The following is a 21944-nucleotide window of genomic DNA, read 5'->3' on the forward strand; positions in this document are numbered from 1 at the left end:
AGGCCCCCTTCAGATACTGGAAGGCTGCTATGAGGTCCCCACGCAGCCTTCTCTTCTCCAGGCTGAACAGCCCCAACTTCCTCAGCCTGTTGAAATACAGGAGGTGCTCCAGTCCCCTGATCATCCTCGCGGCCCTCCTCTGGACTTGTTCCAGCAGTTCCATGTCCTTCCTACGTTGAGGACACCAGAACTGCACACAATACTCCAGGTGAGGTCTCACAAGAGCAGAGTAGAGGGGCAGGATCACCTCCTTCGACCTGCTGGTCATGCTCCTTTTGATGCAGCCCAGGATACGGTTGGCTTTCTGGGCTGCGAGCGCACACTGGAGCCGGCTCATGTTCATTTTCTCATCAGCCAACACCATGTCCTTCTCCACTTTTGTGTCTTTTTATCAAGACTATGTGCAGTCAAATGGTTTTTTACTATCACTGATATGTATTTCTATATTTCAAGAAAAAAAAAAAAAAAGCAAAAATTGCAATGTGAACTACATGCAGAAGCAAGTAGCTCTTCTTTGTTTTCTGTTTGTTCCCAACAGTAAAATGTGCTCTGACACATTTAATCGTTTTGACATGCTACTTTCGCTAGAACTTGTAAAGAAAGAAAACCCCACCTATACATAGATTTACATATGTGTATAAAATATATGCATCTAGTTCAGTTCTGTAAAAGTCACTATCAAAGTACTGTAGCCTGCATATTTTGTTACAAGAGTGCAGCTCAACAAAAAGGAGAAAAGGTTGTAATGTGGTCTTATTGAAGAAGGTCTTAATGTAGTTATTTGAAGAGACTGTGTGATGGGCACTTTCTCCAAGAACAAGTGTACATGATCTGTTGGAAGACGCATTGAAGAAGGGTCAAGTAAGAACCTTCTACAGAGCAAGAAGGGACTCCAAGGAATTCCAGGTAACTGAAGAAATCACAGAAAACTGCTGAATTATGATGCAACAGTGGCAGAAATCACTCAACAACTCACACAACATAGTGGCAAAAAGCAACGGTGGGGGGCAACATTTGTGTTCCAGCCTTTCATTTACACCATTATCTCCCTCAGTGTCAAATAACATAGAGGTGCCAGACTAATAGGTAAGAACTCATTTATCGTTATGAAATCCTACCTCCCTTTCAAAAATATTTTAAGTGGGTCTGAGGGTAAACATGTATGTGTGTTTTTTGCCCAAAGTGGGATTGCCTTGAATAAACTACATCTGCTCCACCACTCATGAAAGATCTATCTTCAGTTCTTTTACAAGCAGATTAGGTACTTGAAGAGAACTGAGACCCTGTTGCACAGATTCTAGTGGCATGAGATGCTTCCGTTACTTAGAGTGAAAGAAAGATAGCCTTTACAATCCTTCATCTCAAAGGATCAAAAATAAGCTCTGGGTGTGGTAATGCAGAACACCTACTGGAACTAGAGAGTCAGAACAGCAGTGTCAAAGTTCAGATACTGTGGAGACTTTCCAACACTATTTTAGTAGACAAAGCTAATATCTGCTGTATTTATCTTAAGCATACACTTCACTGAATTTACTGCATTAGTTTTTGCATCATTCAGTTTCAACACACCAAAGAATGGAACAAAGAAATGTGCCAGGTTTTGATCCTAACTGAAAGAGGATTTCTCTGCGCATTGAAAAAATTGCATTTGATTTAGCAAGTGCTAAATAAGTGTTTATGTCATCTGAAAAGATCCAAGACAAAAACTGAAATTGAGAGATAGAATCTTTAAAGAATTTTCTATAGTGGAAAGGTAGTTTCTGTGTAAAGTGTTTCCAGCTGACGGTAGTCTTGAGGAACGGATATTGAAAATAAATCTTGGAACATTAGTACTTCCTCTGTCTTTTGACAGTAGGAATGTTGGGAGTTTAAGAAAATTTAAGAGTACGCAATTCTTAAGATTATTTTAGATGTTTTATGTTAGTCTCCATGTAACTATGTTTCTAGCAAATTCTTTTAGGACTGCTCCACTGCCCTGGGTTTAGCAGTAGCAGTCACATTTTACAATAATGTACAAGTACAAGCTTGATTTAAAAAGAAAAGAAAAAACCTCAAAGCGTGTTTTAAACTTTTTCTATCTATCTATCTATCTATCTATCTATAATCTATCAACTTTTCTCCTGATAAATCCAGTAGTTACTAAAGAAACCAAAAGAAATTGTAAGTTTATATTGCAGATTAGGTTAATTACCTCTCCAATTTCAGATTATAATACTGAGTGAACAGGTATTTGAGCACAACTCTTTTCCAAGTAGGTAAATTTAGCAATGAGTGTATTTAGGAACTGCAGAAGACCACATCTACAAAAATTTCAAAATAGTCATGTGTCTGTAAAGCAGTAACATAGAACGTGGAGGATACTTTCAGTTTACCCTTTCATACATCTCCTAACAATAGTATACCAGTTGACAAGCAGCGTGTTTTCTAGTTCTCTTTTCCATACTATGTATGGTTTTGCTTGAGCAAGCAAATAAAACATATAGCATGTGAAATTTATAAGCCATCATCTTTCAAGGAAAAATTATTTTCTGCATTTTTAAAATTGAAATTTTAAAATTCTATGGTTCTGTTTAAGTTTGTGTGCTATTTCAGCCAGCATCTCATAAACACAATCTCACTATTATGTCTATTGCACAGTTAAACATCAACATTCTAAGCATTTTACAAGAAGCATATTTTAAACTCCTTTTGTACAGGGAAGAGCTAGAAACTGAAGTTCATTTAGAGATGAAACCCCTATACAAAATGAGAAATAAGATGTGCATAGGTACTAAAGTCCTGCTAAGCAAACCATATGTAACATTAACAAAAGAAAAAAAACCAACCAGTGAGGAATGAATAAGGAGAAACTATGCAGGTTAAAGGCTGACGAACCAGAAGGATAAAAAAAAAAGGAGAAAGAAGAGGCCTATGAAAAAAACTAACTTAGGCAACTGAAGTGATCAAAGTTTTAAGCTGAATAAATACAGCAATGCAGAACTCAAAAGAAAGTCTATGGTAATCAGAACAGGAAAACAAAACTTTTCTTTGGAAAAAAAGCTTTGCTCTGTAGACGTGAAGAAGATAGACCTTTGAATAGTAATTCAAGAATGAATGAGGATTTGAATGCAATGGAAATATGCAGGTCAAGAGGAAAGACAAACAAACCTGAGTGTGGTATAAACTGATCACTTCCAGCTCACAGTAAAATTACATCCTCGAGCCTTTTCTCCTGACAAAGTCAAAGGCTACCGCTGCATTTTACAGTCTTTGTCACATTCATGCTGTCCATTCATTCTATTATTTAATTCAACTTCTTAAAAGGGAAGTTCCTAGCATACAATTTAAAACAATACAGAGACACCAGACAGACCTTTATGCAAATGTTTATGAAATTCTGTGAAATATTCTGACAAGTTACACAGTCTTTTATATTGATACGTGGAGTAGGTGAAACCTTACAGGGTGTTCAGAATTCTGTACATAAGCTCTTAACCACTAATAAATTAATGAAAATAAAAATAGAAATAAAAACTAACTAAATTTTAATGAGTTTTAAAAGCATAAGAAACTTAAGAATTTTCTGTGAAAATTTGCATAAAACATCTCCTAGCTGTATACATAAATAACCTTAAGCAAAGGAGGTTCATTATTAGCAGTATCTCCAGCAACCTGGATGAAAAGAAAACAAGTAATCACTCAGTTAAACTTAAGTTTCATTAATCTCAAAGTCTAAACTCGTATCTGCAATGGTAATGCTAACACAGTGAGCCACTTTAAAAGCTTGCAATGTTGAAATTACAGCTAGCATTTGGCCAGTATCTAGATGCATTCTTCACACAGGTTCACTTCAGTCAATTTGGTTTGGGTTTTTATGAGCCAAAAAAGGTACAAAATATTTCAAAACACCACAAACAACCCTTTTCTGATGTCACTGGGAAAGTCTTTTCAGTTTTGCTTGGTTTATAGTTAAGGTTTCTCAAGATGACTGTGTAACTGGAAAATGTACCCTGAAAGTTTACAGTAACACCCTAACAAACTTGCTGATAATAAAGGTTACAGGTATATGAGTGATTTACATGATTGCTATTTCCAATTTTAAGACAAATACACTACTAATCCCACATCCATTAAATAAACTGAAAATCTTATTTAAAATACATATTCAGCTCCCACACACACTTTTCTGCTAAGTACCATTTCTTAAAGAGGGAACAAAAAAGACTGGCTTTGCAATGTGCTTGACAGTAGTAAAACTAGTGGACTGAAAAAGCTCCAGAATTTATCACTTCTTCAGAGAAAAATGCCTTGCTCTTATTTATACTCAAATGTTGTACTTTCTAGCAGCATTGCTAGGTTCAAATGACAGCCTTTCAGATGGCAGAAAAGTGAATTAAAGCCATACAAAGCTTAGTGGTGTACTGCTTTTAACCTTCATGAAGACCTGAAATTGCCTCATGGCCCTGAGCCTTCTGCACAGGGAGGTTATGCTGATTCTACATATATCTGGTAAATTTTTACTCTATTTCTTTAGTAACATTCTTAACAATAAGCATTTTCTTAATCTGGTTCCAAAACAAGTCAAAAACCAAAGAGTCCTCCTGACAGTATTACCTGCTCCCAAATACATTTAAAGTTCACTCTGTTGACAAGAAACAGTCCAGGACAGCAGTGGTTTTAGGTACTCTAGATTACACAGGCAGAGTACAACTTCCAAATTTTCCCAGATAAGGAGAAGCCACTGAGTCCTCAAATTAATAGCAATCACCACCCTAAATAAGCAGGAATCTACTAGCACTTCCTAGTATACTTTCAGTAAATTCCAGTATGGCAGGTCAGAAGTAGAATTATGTCTCTGTTTATGCATCCTGAGAACAAGGTTTGTTTGCTGTGAATAACTTCATGAAAGTCATTTTTGCTTGTAACATATATATATATATATGAAAGGTACCAATAGGAGCAGGAAAGCATGCAATATTCTGTTTTATAGACCAGTGCTTCAGATCTATCCTCCAACTACAACTGCCATAGTCTCACTCACCAGCATTAAAACAAGGATAGTAAGAAATCAAAAGAGATCAAATTGATACAGTTTATAGTTTATGCTGGTATTGTATGCATTTTTTAAGGTACTGACATTGACCCACAAGTATTAGTATCTGCTCTTTCCAGTATCATACAATGTTCTGAGTGTTATTTTATTCGCAATATAATAATTTTTGATTACTTCTCCATTATTTAGCTATTTTTGTAATACTCACCCACTTGGAATATATGAAGAGGTAGTATAATAAAAACTGTGCTATAGAATCAGTTTTGCCAGAGGAATTACTTCTGATTTCTTTTAGATTATAGCTAGGCATCAGCAAGAAATTCTCTGTAACAGTTGCTTAGTTATCAAGTTACTAGAATACGCAAAATGCTCATACCATCTGCATATAAGCAGGACTTCTGCAAAATATACCTTCTTGCTAGAACAAAAATTTCCTAGTACTCATCATTTTTAATTGTCAGCAGTTCTAAAGATACCATCAGGAGCCCTCACACAGCTCCAGATCTGAGGTACATATACACATGTGCACTTGGGTCTCAGTGCATTAAAAAAAAGGTAATTTAGAAAGATAGTCTGAACTATAGCATAAACTTTCTCTTTGCACTTATGAGTTCAAAGGACTTCTTTTGTCAACAGTTGCCGACCCTAGGTTAACCCATTGCCAGAGGACTCTAGTTAGTCATCTAGCAAACCACTGCCTCCTGAGTAATCCACATCCCATAAGTCAGCCACTGCTCATCCACAGCTTCCAGCATTCATAGGTAGTGCCAGCAGGAGACTCCTACACTCCTCTGCATACAGATAAAAGGAATTAAGAGAGTAGACTCGTGGCAGTCTAAAATAAACATACAAACAAACAATAAGTCTTTTTCTGGGGTTTTTATTTCCATTTGTCCCGGGAATTTTATCTGGAAAATAAAACCGAGCTGAGAATCTCATTTCTAATAGAGCTGAATACTTAAGAAGAAATAACCCACTATGGAAACCGACTCCTTCCCAAGGATTACATATTGTAAGACTGCAGTAGGATGACTCTTTGGAGAAATAAACAGAACCGACCACAATCTTCAAACGCATACTGCTGCTGGTGTGGACAGATATCAGGGGGCTAGTCCAGGAGCTGCTGCAGTCAGGGAAGTCTTCCTCTGAGTCCAAGAGATTAACTCTTGCCTTTTCAAATGTTTTCCTCCAAAGTCATGGAAGATTATTAAAGACCAGAAAGCCAAATTAAGAAGAAAATCAGACAGAAAAAGACTGCTAAACAAGCTTTGCATACTCATTATCAGGGTCCTTAAAAAGGGTCAGTAGTGTTGCTTATTACAGTAACCAAAATAAGTGCCAAGGAATTTTTTCTTATCCAAAGCTTAAGCCCCATAGCCTATTAATCCTCACAAGGAAAACAGCACAGCAGAAGTTGTTTTCTTCCCCTCAGAAAAGATAGGAGCTTTAGGAGAACGACAACAGAGCAGAAAGATCTGATAGAAAGGTCTTCTAGGTAAGCAAAACTGAACTGTACTTTCTGTTCACAAGTCTTCAAAATGATAAAAATGCTACTCTGAAAAAACAGAGTAAAGTGTACATACACAATATGCATACTTTTGTAAACAGCCCATGAAGAAAATATAGAAAGAGACCGTCATAAATTTGGATGGAGAGTCTGATATGTCATAACATTAACCCTGATTTTAATTTTCTATTACTTAAAAATTGTTTAGAGTAATGAGAACCAAGTTAGGAAGGAACTTCATCCAACTTTTAGAGGTGAAATAATATTCTGACAGATATTCTTCACTTTTTTTCCTACAGCATTACGATTCAAGAACATTTGCCTGCAGTAAGGGCAAAATAAGCTCTTTTCATGGGTCTGTATATTTATGTGTCAACTGACAGCCTTGGGAGGAAAGAGTAAACCTGGGAGCAGGTGTTTGATCTAGACTGTGCAAGAGAGCAAAAACCATTACACATGTCTGGAGATAATGTTGCCAAAGGAAGAGTAAAGCAAAAGTACTAGCATTACTTACATTTTTGAACTTTCAAACTATTCAGAATGATTTACTTGAATTCCTTTATAGGAAGAAAGCTATAAACTTACACTTTACCCAAAGAAATTTGTAGTCTTAATTAACCAAGGAAAGGAATATTTGACTACACAGAGCTATTGAGCTATCTATCTTACCTTGTCCATTCACTTCCCAAATATACATCTTTATCATTCTTGCTTCCCAATTCAGACACTTACAGGATGGATGAAAATTGCAAGAAGCAGTATCTGTTGGTGCTAAGTAAAGTCTCTCTGATTTACAACCCATATTCAGGAGCAAAACAGGATAAAAGCAACTGCCCCCCATAAAAAAAAGTAAACAGCGTCACAGTTGTCAAGAATGAGTTTTGAGGTATATTTCAAATTAATAGTCACTCAAAATCCAAGGATTTGCCAGTGACTAGTGACTAAAGTAGTTTCAACATGCAGCATAACCTTTAGCTTCCAAAAGGATGGTAGAAACCCATGCCTAAAATTTTATGTACCATTTAGTGACCTTTTACTTGTTTACCATAGCACAAAACCAAGCTGACTGTCCAAAGGTGTTAAAAAAAGCATTGTGTAATTATACTTAATGATACTTATTTTAATTTGATTTTTTTTTCATTCCTTTATAACAAGACCATAAACAGTGTTTACCCGTAGTTAGTTCAGAGAAGATTCAGGAGTACCAGTGTAACCAACATAACACAGAGAAGCACACAGGGTGAGGACCCTACTGCATGAATATCAAGACAGTTTAATTGGCACATAAGTGCTTTTAACCTTCTATGAACAAATCTCAGATGACCAACACATCGAAGCCTCCATTACAGACATTATATAGAAAATGGCAACACATTAGATTTCCAAAAGCACTGCAAGTCCCCAGATTTGTCTGTTAGTTAGGATAAAGGATATTACAAGATCTGGTGGACACAAGTAAGAAAAGGTCTAGAGACAAGTTTCACAATTAAAAATCATTAATCCTATCATCCTTGACAGCACACTCACTGGAAAACAACAATATATTTGTTTCAGTTAGCTGACAGTACCTTGTGAAAATGTAACAGGATGCTTGCTAGAAAAAATAATTCTCCTCACTAAAGGGGCCATGTAAGTTAATTATGCAAAAGCCCCTAAATGACTTTGCTGGCATGTAGATCTCAGACATTGGTTCTTTAAAAATATCTGCTAAAAACTGCACCCTGTAGTACAACCAATGTTGCTGTTTTCTTACATTTTAAATAATTTGTAGTAATTTTAGCCAACAACTGCACTGGTTCAAGTTCTCACACTTGAGCATGACTATCATTTCCACTGAACAATGTTCAGTCCAGACAGTGAGAATGCACCTTCGTCAGAACCCTCTAACACCAGCAGCAGAATCTAGGCTCTATCTAATAATTTTCAATGGAATGAAAGGTGGAATTTTAGATTTAGCAATCTTTTGATCCATCCAAAAACTTAAGAAATACATATACAAAACTATTTTAACAATATTCGGCTTTGCAGTATAGAATTACTACTTTTAGTAAAAAGTAAACAAGAGCCCTAAGCTGTAAGATTTAAGTATTCTGCAGTAAGAAGCCTGCTATGTCCCAGTACTCCTAAAACTGAAGAACAAAAAAATTACTTTACAGGGATAGAACACATCAGAAGGGCTATACTCTGTAGGTGACATTTTTTAACATTGATGTAGTGTGAATGCACTTTTATGCAAATTAATTTTGTACATGGTGTAGCTATTAAGTGGAACAAAGGAAAAAAAATACTGTGCTGTTTGGACACTTCGCAGAAAGATGGAGGTTTAAAGTCTCTGATGACCAGATACCAGATTTTCCTATTTAGGCAAAGAGGCTGTCAAAGTTATCAAAACTGCAATTTTTTAGCAGGTTCTCTGGGAACAAAACAAAACAAAACAAAAAAAAAAAAAAAGGGAAACACCCCTTCCCCCCATTCAAAAAGCAGAGGAACTAATAAAGCCTCCATTTATATTTCTAACTTCCACCATTCCATAACAATAAATTTAGCTTTCCTCCACCACACTTTTGCTAAGAAAAGGCAAGAGACATCACACGCTATTGTTGTTCCCAAGTTAGGCTAATGCAAACTGCCTGGTCAGATACCACTAGAGAGGGCACAGAACAGATGCTTTGAATATACAAAGAATAAGGAAAACAGAAGTTGTGAGGTTTTGTTTTCCTAAAAATGCAAAATTAATAAGACCTCTTAATTAAATAGCTGCCATAGCAAACTAAGAATGCTACTGAGCTTGCAGAGATTCCACATGCTTCAGAGATTAGGACCACATTTCCTACACACAGGACATGCACAGCTACCAGGCACTCAGAGGAAAGAATGACTAACAGAAGCTGCATATGATCATACCATACTCATGTCATAGTGTCTTATGTCAAAGAATGTACCTGCCCAAATCATTCAGTGAATCAATTCAGGTATCAATTACAAGATCTTCTACAGAGTAATCCAGAATGAAAAAATGTAAAATTGTAAAGCTTCCACAACAGCTTATACACAGTCAACTATACCTTTCCGAAGTTTGTATAGAAAGACCAAAGGGACAGGGTATCCCATACAGCAGGAAATTATAATTTAATATGGAAATGCCAAACTAGTTTGAATTAGCTAGCTTGTAATCAAGTAGCAGTTCAATTGGACATGCTACATACTAATTTACCCTGAATTTCAGCAAAATCCAAATAATACAGATACAAACATGAATCTAACTGATGTGGGAAGAATACGTTGAAGGACATATCTGCCAGTACGATTCCATAGATAGATAACACTTAGTAGCCAATATTAAAAATAATATACCTGAAAACCTGAGAACTATACTACATTTATATATATGTGCATGTTTGCATATATTTAGCTCTATAAAAATGTATCTATCAATCTATCTGTAAAATGATACACCTATTTTAATTGAAGATATTTCAGTTCTATGTGACTCTAAGGTGCTGAATCTGAAAGCACTGGTATTCCACAGCTGAATTAAAGAAATGTCATTTTTTTCTGTTACTAGATCTTTCTCTTGCAGGTTTTCAGCAGTCTGATGCAGCTTAAATAAAAACTGCATTATCCAAGCATGGTCTCAGCTGTTAACTACTGTTTGAATACTCCTGTTTTTCTGTTTGCTTAAGGAGGAGAAAAAGTGATCAAACTGTATGTTTACCTTAACACAGAACCCAAACATCAATACAATGCCTGCTTCTGTAGCCTGCAATAATATGGTACTTGACAGGAAATGACTGTAACATATGTATTACATACTTCACAGAGAAAATGACCCATGTAAGAAGACCAAACTGGGAGATCCTAGCAGAGCTGTGGAATTGTTTTTACTTGGCCAATAGCATTAATCAATACTTCAACGAACACTTAAAGAATTTATTTCAACTACCTCTTTTTGTTTCTGTTTTTAACTCTTCAATTTTGGCATGAGTTTAGCTGGTAACTGCTATAGGATTTATTAAGATAATGAGTTATGAGGGCTTAAAAGTTAGACTGTTTCCTTAGGTACCATTTCAGATCTCAAAATGAACTTCAATTTTGGAGCTTGTTTGTTTTATCTTGTTTTAATAAAGGTGAATTTTCAGAAGATTTTGTAACTCAAAATTAAATATGCAGCTTTTGATGCAGATCATGTACACAGTGAAAAATAATCTAATCTAATATTCTTTGTGAAAAAGTAAACAGTGGGAGAGGAAGCTTAATAAAGAAGTCAGGTAAAACTATTACAAAAAACAATTTCTATAAAGTCAGAGAAGAATAATTCTGTAATGCACTTGGTATAAAGACAAATAATATTAATAGCAAAAAAAAATAATAATCCTTTTCCTTTCAGGAGAATGTTGTGAAATTGAAGAGAAATATGCACACAAAGCATTGAGCACATACTGATATAACCACAGTTTATTGATTATTATATGTTACTAATCTAGTACAGGATTGTTAAAATATAGAGGTACTTTCTTTTATATGCACAAACAGCTCAAATGTATACATCATTGATCGTGGAGAGGATGCAGCCCATGGCTCTCAAACATATTTCATTATTAATTGCAAAGTAATACAACATGCACATGCTATTCTTTACTAACCAAAAAGTAAAAAAATGGTAGCAACAATGTTATGATTCTGCATCAACATTCTCTGAGAAATACTGATGTTTGGCATTAGGAAATTCATGAATACAGAAAGCTTCATATATTTCAAAAAAGAAGTGATTGAATACAAGGCTTAAAAACTGTATTTGTTTGTGTTAGTGTCTAGCTTCAAAAGTGCATACCATTTACATGAAAGTCAAAGAAATCCCTGCCTGTGATGAGAAGAAAACTATTACAAGAAAGGGTCTGACAGAAAGGAGTGGCTGACATAAAGTCTTTCCACCAGATTCTACAGAATTTGGAATTAGGCATTACCAGAATGGTGACTTCTGAAGTAACTTCAGTTTCTTCTGACTTAAAACCAGATTTCATAATTTAGAAACTAATTGCTTACAGCGTGCTAATATCAGTAATGACTGCATTTTGGAGGCTAGGACACGCATCCATGAGCTCATCTTTGTTTTATCATGTATTTTATTTATTATCTATTTTGACAGCAATGTATGTGCAAATTAAAGATACTTTACACCATTGTTCTACCCCTGGAAAAAAGGGAGGGAGTTAAAATAGACTTCAGCCAATATATAATTCTATACACACTTCTTCAAGCAATGTTGCTTTGGATTTGGCTTATACATGTTCTGTATCAAGCTAACAGTCAGTGGGGTCTATGAAACTAAGTGTATCCACAAAAACAATGGGCTAACCTGATTTAGTTACACTGCATGTAAAATCACACATATAAATAATTGGTATAGCTCTGTAGATCATGTCCTTTATTCACAGAGCATAAGAAAGAAGCTCTATCTAGCCAGGGCTAAATCTGGAAAGTACACTAAATTTAGTACTGAGTTTCTTAAAAAATTAGCTCAGATCTTGAAATGCTGACTTCTTCAGCAATTTAAAGACACATGTTATAAGAGACACACTGAAGACAGATAGAAAAAACAGAGAAGTTATGTATTCATTCCTTCCTTACTTAACTAACAACAAGCTTCATTGCTTATAAGGAGTAAAAAGCCCCTAAACACACCAAGGAGTTCACCTTAATGATCAGGGTGGTGCACTGGCTTCTTACGAAGTACCATGCAGAATTTTAAGAACTCATGTTCACTTAATCTGTATTTTGAAGAGCTCATCTGCTTCCTCATGCCACTTCATGATAATCTAGTCAAGGCTGCTGATCACAATGAAGAAAAAACATAAGGGTGTCCCTCATAAACGTAACTGCACCAGAGGTCTAGAAAAGCAGTCCAACTGTACCAACCTTTAGGCTAAATACATAAGCAATCTTTCTTTCATGGCTTTGTGTGAAAAGAAGTCTTATGTTATTGCTCCTGAGTTACTGTTGCCTGTGGTGCATGTGTTGATTAGTGATAAGAATTGCAATTGCAATTAAATGCATGGCAATAAAGTGCTCTTTCCTACATAAGAATAAACAGAAGTAGTACATGTGAAAATTTGTTATGATAGTTTAAAAACAACGAAGATGTGACAATGAAGTGACAAGAATAGGCGCACAATTGAAACTGGCAGATATAAGAATACCCCATGCAACACAGCTCCTGGCAATATTGTATTTAATATGTTAAAGCAGCTTACAGGCAACGCAAGGACTTACATACTACAAAACAATTTACTGCTGTTGAAATTCCGGAATACCAGTCTTCATTATATCTCTACAAAATCAGTTTACATTGTGATCCATTGGGAAAACACATTTTCTTTAATGCTGACAAAAACCAAAGTCTGAATAAAAGTTTCTATGATGTCTTGATTCTTAAATAAAAAAAAAAAGAAAAATCAACTTGACTTACAGAAAGTGTTAAATAGCAGCAAAGGGCTAATTATACCATACTATCTTCCTTTTGTCTAGTATAAAAGAACATTTTCTTACTTTGCCTAGTTGAGTATAATAGCCTATGAATTATGAGATCAAAGCAGCAAACTGTATGTTTTCTAAAGTAAGAGTTTCCTTCACCAAGTTTTACACTTACTACAGCTAAAAGAGCTGTGTGAAGAGATCAGCACTAAACCCAAAGGACAGGCTGTGCACAGCAAGAAAGAGAGCAACTCCCTCGTGCTTTTTGCAGGTCACTACCAAGGACCATGTTAGCAGATCCACACCAGACCCTTAACAGGCAGCTCTGCTGCTACCAGTAATTAGCTTGGACAGCTCTGGCTCCAGGAGTAGCAGCAAGGCTACACCATAATGAGCTCAGCTGGGATTAGCAGGACAGGGCAGGGAACCAAGAGAGCTGAGGCATTCTGCATTGCGTATGTATCACAGAGATCAAACAAGGATGGCTGGCTAGGTTATCCCCTCACCACCTCATTCCAAAAATGAAGCACGGCAGTGTGTAAAATACAGGCTAATGAAGAGCGACACCTCCAACAGATGAGAGCCATATTAATTAACACAATCCCTAGATCATGGAATACAGTTTCTGTTAGTGCTAGCAAACTTGTAACTTGTCACTGATTTAAGAGGGGGGAAAAAAAAAGGAAAAAGAAAAGGAGAAAAAAGAAAAAAACCAGCTGATGTTTTCCTTTTCTGATTTTGGTAGAAGATGGTTTTATGTTGGAATTTTGCAAGGAATTTCTCTTCTGTGACCTGCAAAGAACTAACTTCCAAAAAAACAGCAGAATGTTTCTTTATGTAAACATCATTTAAGAAACAAACTCATTTTTCTATCAACAGCCTTTTGTGTTCCTTTTTGAAAAAAGCCAATTCATTCCACATAGCATCAGAATCCTCTTGACAAAGCTGATGGGGGTCTGCATGCTGGTATCTGCCTTTACCACTTTCGATCCTGTTCATGAGTAAAAAGAGGTAGTTTGTTTCCAGGTATCTGTATGTCTTAGGATGACAAAGATAAAAGCGTACTTGCTTTCAGAAAATATAAATTTTAAAACTACAGCATACACTGGATATAAATATTGTATGCTGTATACATTCTGTGAGGCATGAAAACTTAAATATGGTTATTATACAAAAGATCAATTACATAGCTTCACACAGATATGCTAGTATGGCACCATGGCTCTCAACTGACGTGGCAGAGCAGTGTCACCCACATTCATTCTGTTAACATTGCTTACAACATTAGCATGAGAAAGCAGAAAATGAAACCATCATACAACCTCTTGCAAAGCAATGCAGGAGATACCAGCTCCCCCAATGCCCCTGCAAAACCAATGTACAAAAAATATGCCCCTTGCAAAACCAAGTTACACTAATGTCCACTCTAAATCAAACTGGTCTAATGAAAGAATAAGCTGCCTGTGGATAAGATGATGGACCAGGAAAAAGCATACTGAATTTAGAAATGCAGAAAAAGAAAGTGAAAATATTTCAGGTTTTGTGTAATTATAGTGTTTTATGTATTTTAGTAATGCAAAAGATCAAAATTATATTAAAAATATCCCTTACAAAATAAATTTAAAACTCTCTGCAACCTACATTTCTGCTGGGATAGAAAGAAACTCTAGGAAAATGTAGTAACCTCATAAGGCCCCCATCATCTTTGCAGTCACGTATGTCAGTAGAAGTTGTATGTACACTGACAGGTGCATTAGGTCCCATCAGCTGCCATCTCAATAACAGATTCTAATCTATGAAGAATCAAAAAGAATGGGGTCCTTCATCACTTACAGAGGATCAGAAGTGCCACATAAGCAGATGATACTGAGCTCTTAATGCACAATTTACATTACACCAGCAATATAAAGCTTTTTGAGATACCAAAATTACAGTGTAAGGTGTAACCATTTACAGATTGTTTTTATTTGTGTCTTGGCCACTTTTCTTTGTTTAGCCACATTAAAAATAAAAAAAAAAACCAACAAACCTCTTTTAGTATGATGGCTTCATAGAATTCTGTTCTGACAACAAAAGTGATCAAACTGTGTAATCTGCAGCTTATCTTAATTATATATGAAAAACTCTTCTGCATGAATAAAGATTTAGTATTACACCTTCCCCACCATCTACTTTTCCCAAATACATTTCTATCAGGACAGAAGATGGTGTAACTTATTTTAAACAGAAACAGAAGTTGCTTTTGTCTTCCTTTCCCTTCCCCCTCCCTTATTATTTTTAACTATCAGAACCATAACACTCAGTGCTTCATTGTATATCAAATTGGATTGATTCAAGTTTTTATACTGTCTTTATCGAGGTTGAATTTTATTTTTTTTTTTAATCTGTGGACTATGAATGCCTTACTTAGCTTTAGGCATAGAATTAAATAATTTAATTCAAAAAAGTAACTATCATACAGTAGATTTCAGTCATTCCCACATTGCACTGAATTTAAAACTGTGCAATAGAAGATAAAACCATCTATCTTTCCTAAATAAGCAATGCCTTTTCATTCTAGTTTAAACAAATCCAATTATTGTTTATGGTTTGATATTTCAAAAAATACTCCTGTGCTACCAATGCCTGTAGCACATTTGTATCTTGCCATTATTTTCATTCCCACTTTTTTTTTTATTTTTTAAAAGACAAACCATCTTAGGTAAATACTACAGTATTACAAAGCAATGCAAATCTACTCAGATAGGGCAAAGCATTTACATATGAGGGATGGTTTATCATTCAAAGTAGGACACTCTATGTCACTCTGGATTCTGAACAGCTCCCAGTTTTGCAGCAATTTCTGTGACTTTTTGGTCAGACAGTTACAAAATTTGTGTCAAGATTAGTCAGTATTGCTTTAATTACAAGAAGAATTATTTGCAGTAAAATACATATGCATTTATTAAACTGTAGGCGCACGATGAAGTATTACTAAAGCCACCAGGATGCAACGATCTGCTCAAATTACTTTCCTGAAACAGGGCCTGAAAAACTGTATCTAAGCAGTGTCTGACAACTGATGTGATAAAAAATGTCTTCATATACCTGAAATGTGTCTGTTTACCAAAAATTCTCACTCTCTGCTAAGGATTTCAAAAATTCTGTATAAAATTTTCAATGCTCTGTATAGAATTTAAGGGAGAATTATATATATAAAATATTCTCTATTTAAATTTTAATGTGTTAGAGTCCTTCCATTAATAAAGATATTACTGCAATATTTTTGTGGAATTATCAGAAATAACTGATTTTATAAACACTTAACAGTGCCTTTCATGCACATACTCTTTTTTTTCCTTATTAAGAAGGGGATATTAGGATTAGCTTCAGTTAATGTCTGAATCACCAAATGCTAGAGAAACCGTTATTTCTGTCTTTTTAGCGAATAAAATTATTAATAAAAACTACTTGAAACACAAGGAGAAATTGATCTATTATTGAAAATTAAAACCATACACTGTCAACAAATTAATCAACTGGGGAATTAGATGAACATAAATAAGCAGCCCTAACGGCCCTTTGCCCCGTACCCAGGCTCACAATGAGATACTAAATAAAATAAGTCAAGGTGTCAGCTCAATACATTTTATTCTTGGTTTCAACTGCAATTTTTCTCATATAGGGCTATGCCATGTGTTCTGCTTAAACAAAGAATAAAGTCTAGATCACCACACAGCAGCTTCTCCCTTCAAATCAAATTCTCTTTTAAACACTTATATAATACTTTTGTTCAGATTTCTTGTATAAGGGAAATGTTTTTTAATGAGCTACGTAACTTACCTGCTATCACCCTCTTCCCACTGCTTTAATTGCTCTTTTAGTGCTCTGTAGTTGGTCTGTAACATCTGCAGCCTCTCTCTGCGTTTTTCATGGGCTGCTCTTAGCTCATCAGTTTCTTGAGTCTGTATAGCAACAAAAAAACCCACCAAATTACAGTTGGGCAAAATGTAAGAGACTGTCACACAGAAACAAAAGTTCTGCTTAAGTAACTAGTAAACAGAAATCTAAATAAAAAGATCAGGAATAATAATACTGGAGGTCAAATTTTTCTTATTGCTAGAGTGGCAGATTTTTGCTTATTTGGCAAAATTTACTTTCATTTTTTCATGATGTTGAGAAATTTAAAAAAAAATTTACTAACGAAATACCAGCTTTCAACTTATGAAGGTATTGCCCCAACACACTGAAAAAGGATATTTTTTTTCTTCATGGAAAACTGATCTACATATTTTAGGAAAACACTGCCCACCCCTGAAGTCAACATTAAACCCCCTAGATTAAATAGCTTCAGGATTTTCACATACATTGATTTATTTCTGTAAATACATATAAAGCTGCAGCATACAGACTTTGTCCTGTGTTTCTACAGAACAAAAGATTTACATCACAGGATAAAATAATGCGAGTTTAAAAGAAGATTTTCCTAAGTGACCATACTGTGTTCTGAAAAACACTAAGAATAGGACATTCCACAGCAAGTTTAATGCTGCCATACAGTAGTAAAGAATTCACCAGACACCATCCTGCGGTAAAATTTGTCCTCAGTGCTTCACATCTGGTTCAATGGGAGCTCTGCTTGTAGAGAACTACAGAATACATTCCTTACTTTCTAAGTAAATCACAATACTTTATTTGCACATATTTCCTGCTTATATGCTAGGAGGGCATTTCAGCATTAGACAATAAATAAGATACATCAATATGCAGAGTTGCAAGCAACAAAAGTTAAATCTCACTGTAACAACATGGCAAGGGTTTCTACATTAGTGCTAACTAAAAAGTACCTAGACTAAGCTTGGCTTCTAAAATATAGCCTAGTTTTCATGATGCATAAAGCAAAGCTGAAAGATACCAGCTAAAATTTCAGATGCTACTATATATAAAATTCCAGATGTTTTCTGGAAGTGAATCAGGCAACACAAAAAGCAGATTCAGGAGTAGAAGCAGGTACCAAAGTGACCTTACTATTAAATACTTTCCCATAGCAGTGGTGTTACTTTTTTTTTTCCTGATACAAACTCTAACCCAGATATATTTATAAAGTTGAAATTGCTTAAAAAGTACTTATGTCTGGTTTTAAGTGACTTATATAAATAATACATTGACGTTAATAACAATCACACAAATAGCAAGATAAATTTATGACAAAGGACAGAGTGAACATTACCAAGCTTTGTTTGACACTGTAACAGGAATTTTTTACAAGAATCCAATTACAGATGCTGTTTTCAAGAGAAGTTAATGAAATTATTGCTCTGAGATTGTTTATCTTGCTAGTGAAAACTGATCGAGTTTAGCAAAGTACTGGAAAATAATGTCTTCAGCAAAAAACCTAAGTAGTTTATTAGCGTCAACACCCTTTCAGAAATATAACCAAATGCAGAATTTGGCCATTCTTGTTTATGAATCCAAATTTTTCATTATTGCTTACATGTTTCCTTATCCATTCTGTTACAGTTATGGTTTTCCCTTATCAGTTGCTATTTTTGCAGAAATAGAAATCAGGATATTAACTGCCCTAATGACTCTATTGAATTAAGAATTTCAGAACTTTAACTTTGCACTGTAATTTCCATAATTTGTTAGTTCCATCTCTCTCTAGTTGAATCACATTATAGTTCTCTAATAATTAACCTCTCTTGTATACATTTTCCTGTATAGTGACAGAAATGAGACAAAACAACCATCTTCAGCAATGCTGGATCTTCAGGCTATTCTACAGCTCTCCACTGTCATTCTTAGTACCTCCCATGCAGTGTGAAAGACAAAAAGACAAAAGTCTAATCTGCAGAATGAAGAACCCCTGTGAAAAGAAGTCATTCTGTTTTTTTCAGGTAGTTCAGACAAACCAGAAGCTTCAAATCACTAGTTCAAAATTTTGTTGAAATTGACCTGTAACAAATTGAATTAAAATGGAATTACAGAATATATTGAGTCCGTTCTTTGATCACTCTTTTTAGGCTGACAAGAAGTCAGGAATCTTACCACTGAAAAAAAAAAAAATTCCCCACAAGTAGTTATGTGGACAAGACACAATATTATTAATATTATTTTCAGGATCTGAACACCATAAATAGAATAGTACTGTACATATAATATATAAACTAAATATAACACTGTGCCACTGCTGACATTAACAAGTATTAAGGTTGCCCTAAAGATTTATATATTCTAGTTCTAATTTACTCCAGTATCTTAGGACTTCAAAGAAAAAGAATGAGAAAACTTAAAGGGAAGATGCCCTATTTTGAAAACTTTCCATTTAAAACCCAGAATATCTCCTCCAGGCTATAAAACTGATCACAGTTCTAGAAACATAATATGGGAGAAGAGAATATATTCTTAGTTTGTATCCAATATCTAATTCTTGGCAACCAGACTTCTACCCACTTCCTGAAGACCAACAGTAGATCGACGTACTATGTTTTGGAACATTCTAAGTACCAGCTTGCTAATTTCTTATTTAAAATCCATGAAATACTCTCATTTACTTTGACATTCTCTTCCTTAAAAAAGGGTGCAATCAAACATGCTCTGTTCCTTTGTAGTATGTCCTGAGTGCAGAAATGAAGCTGATTCTTTACCAAAAGTATAGACACACTGAACTGATATGACTATATTAGCAAAATGACAGTAAGAGCCAACTTTCCTTGGCCAAAAATGAATCAGCTGAGGAGAACACAGCACCTTGTCCTTTTCTGTTCTTTTGTGATACTGGCGGGGGCATCAAATATTTCTGTTCCTGAAAACCCCATAAATAATAATGTTGGTTTGGTTTTGGTGCTTTTTTGTTGGGTTTTGTTTTTTTTTTTTTTTTACCATTTTTCAAAGGACTGATGGATAAAGTCACTATTTAATCTTCAGGATATACATGATCAGTATGCTTATTGATAGAGCAAGCACTTTTCTGAGCAAATTTCTTTCAAGTAATCATAGAGTCAACACTTTGAGAAGGCAATAATGCAAGTACCACTTTCAAAAGTGTTGATCACATACATACATACATACAGTTGGAAGCACTGCCTGAGAGGAGGCTAATATAAAAAAAAAAAAAAACATACAATGCCAACAGAATTATTCTGATGTTAATATTAAAGACAGATGAATTCACTGTCATGCTAGCAATAGCCTTATTGAATTCTGAATGTAGTGGCACAATAGTATTTAGTATGTTACCCAGGCTTCTACAGCTTCTTTTCAGTCAATTTAGGCATTCTGCAAAAGCAACCAAGTAGGCTTCCTAAAGAAAATGCAAGGAGTTCATATATTCAGTTTCAAGAGGCAACCCAAGACAGCCATGGAAGACCTCATAAATTAAGAGCTGTAACAGAGATCCCATACTTGCCACATAATAAAGCTGCACAGATTCCTAAATAATCCTTTCAGATGAAAAAGAAGAAATTACAAGGGCAGTATGGTAAGCAGTAAAAATTATGTTATGAGGTCATGCGTAGACATACATAACACATTATTGTTATTTTTTTATCTGCTCAGAAAATTGGAGTGCTTCTCTTTTCTCCTCTTTCCAGAAAAAAAAAAACACAAAGAAATGTAGAATTCTCTAACATTTAAGATAACAACCATACATACTCATGTGTGACTTTTGCTGCCAAGGGCAGAACAGCTGTAGTCCAAAGCACCAGAATAACCTGTAGCATCAGCATCTGGCAGGCCAAGTAAGAGTAACAAACAGGAGGCCTGCCAAAGACCAGTTCTCAGGTACAGCTGGCAGGACATGCCTTAGATTTCTCAACAGAAAGAAAAAACAAAATGGAAGTAACCTTCTGACTCCAAGGAACAAGGAGCAAGATGGACTGTAAGGCTGAATTTGAAGTCTAAATCATCTTTCCTGTTCATATACTCTATGTGTATTAGACACTATATTAAACCCTCTCAAGTATACAGGGTGAGGAACTTTTGCATTTGTGCTAAAATATAATTCCCACTCGCATTTTTTCCTAAAATTGACTTACCACGTACGAGTGTCTTTTTGCGTGAGGGAGGAACTCAGCACTGTGGTTTATAGAGTCCCCAAATTTTTTCACTTACCCAACATTTATCACATGTTCAATGTAGCCAGCTCTGCTAAAGGCTACATATACTGAAAATATCTTTTAAATTCCATAACTCTGAACAAACATGGGAAGGGCAGGCCAGGGCAGGAGAGGGGAGGGGAGAAGAAAGGAAGGAAAGGGGAAAGAGATGAGAAAGAAGAGGAGGAGACAAAGAGGAAGGGAGAGAAGGGGATAAGGAAGGAAGCTTACGGAGAGAGGTGGGGGGGAAGAGAGGACTTGTAAATATTTAAGAAATTATGACACAAGGTTTGGGTTTTGCATTCTGAGGTCCAGTTTGAATAAATTACTCAAAAGGTGCTATTTTTGAAGTAGAAAACCAAACCAACAAAACCTATAAAATGGGGACAAAATGGGAAATTGTAATACATGCTCAATTAAGCTTTCCTACCAATGGTTATGGTGGAGGGGTTGTTTGCTGGTTTGTATTTTTATTTACAGCATTTGTTAGAGTAACAGCTTCTGAGCCATGATTTCAAAGAGTACAAGCGGTAAATCTGTACCAAATAATTGACTTCAGCATTTTAAAATACTGGCTGGCTTCACTGTACAAAAGAAAAAATTATTTGTAATTTCTGCTTCACTTTATTCCAATATGAATACATGAATTTCTCAAAGTATATATTCTCAGACACAAATTTTGAAATGCATTCAACAAGTACATATTATTGACAGCAGCTCAAATTAAGACTTCCACAGGACTGCAGGAGTACCAACACAAAATTCCTAGCAGTAAAGGAAAAAGACAAACTAAAGAAGAGTGCTCTCTGACGCTAACACACTTACAGTCCATAATGATATGTGCATTTTGCATTTTTAA

General features: G+C 35.3%; 1 protein-coding gene across 4 annotated transcripts in view; it reads right to left on the reverse strand.

The window, feature by feature from the left end:
- The window catches only part of CNTLN (centlein), a 199616-nt gene that overhangs the window by 83583 nt on the left and 94089 nt on the right, over positions 1-21944 (reverse strand). For all 4 annotated transcript variants that reach the window (XM_065661947.1, XM_065661945.1, XM_065661948.1 and 1 more), the window contains one exon: positions 16833-16954. In XM_065661947.1, coding sequence (XP_065518019.1) covers positions 16833-16954 — 122 coding nt within the window. The remainder of the gene's footprint in view (positions 1-16832; positions 16955-21944) is intronic.

This window comes from Lathamus discolor, chromosome Z, assembly GCF_037157495.1.
Source record: "Lathamus discolor isolate bLatDis1 chromosome Z, bLatDis1.hap1, whole genome shotgun sequence".
Lineage (NCBI taxonomy): Eukaryota > Metazoa > Chordata > Aves > Psittaciformes > Psittacidae > Lathamus > Lathamus discolor.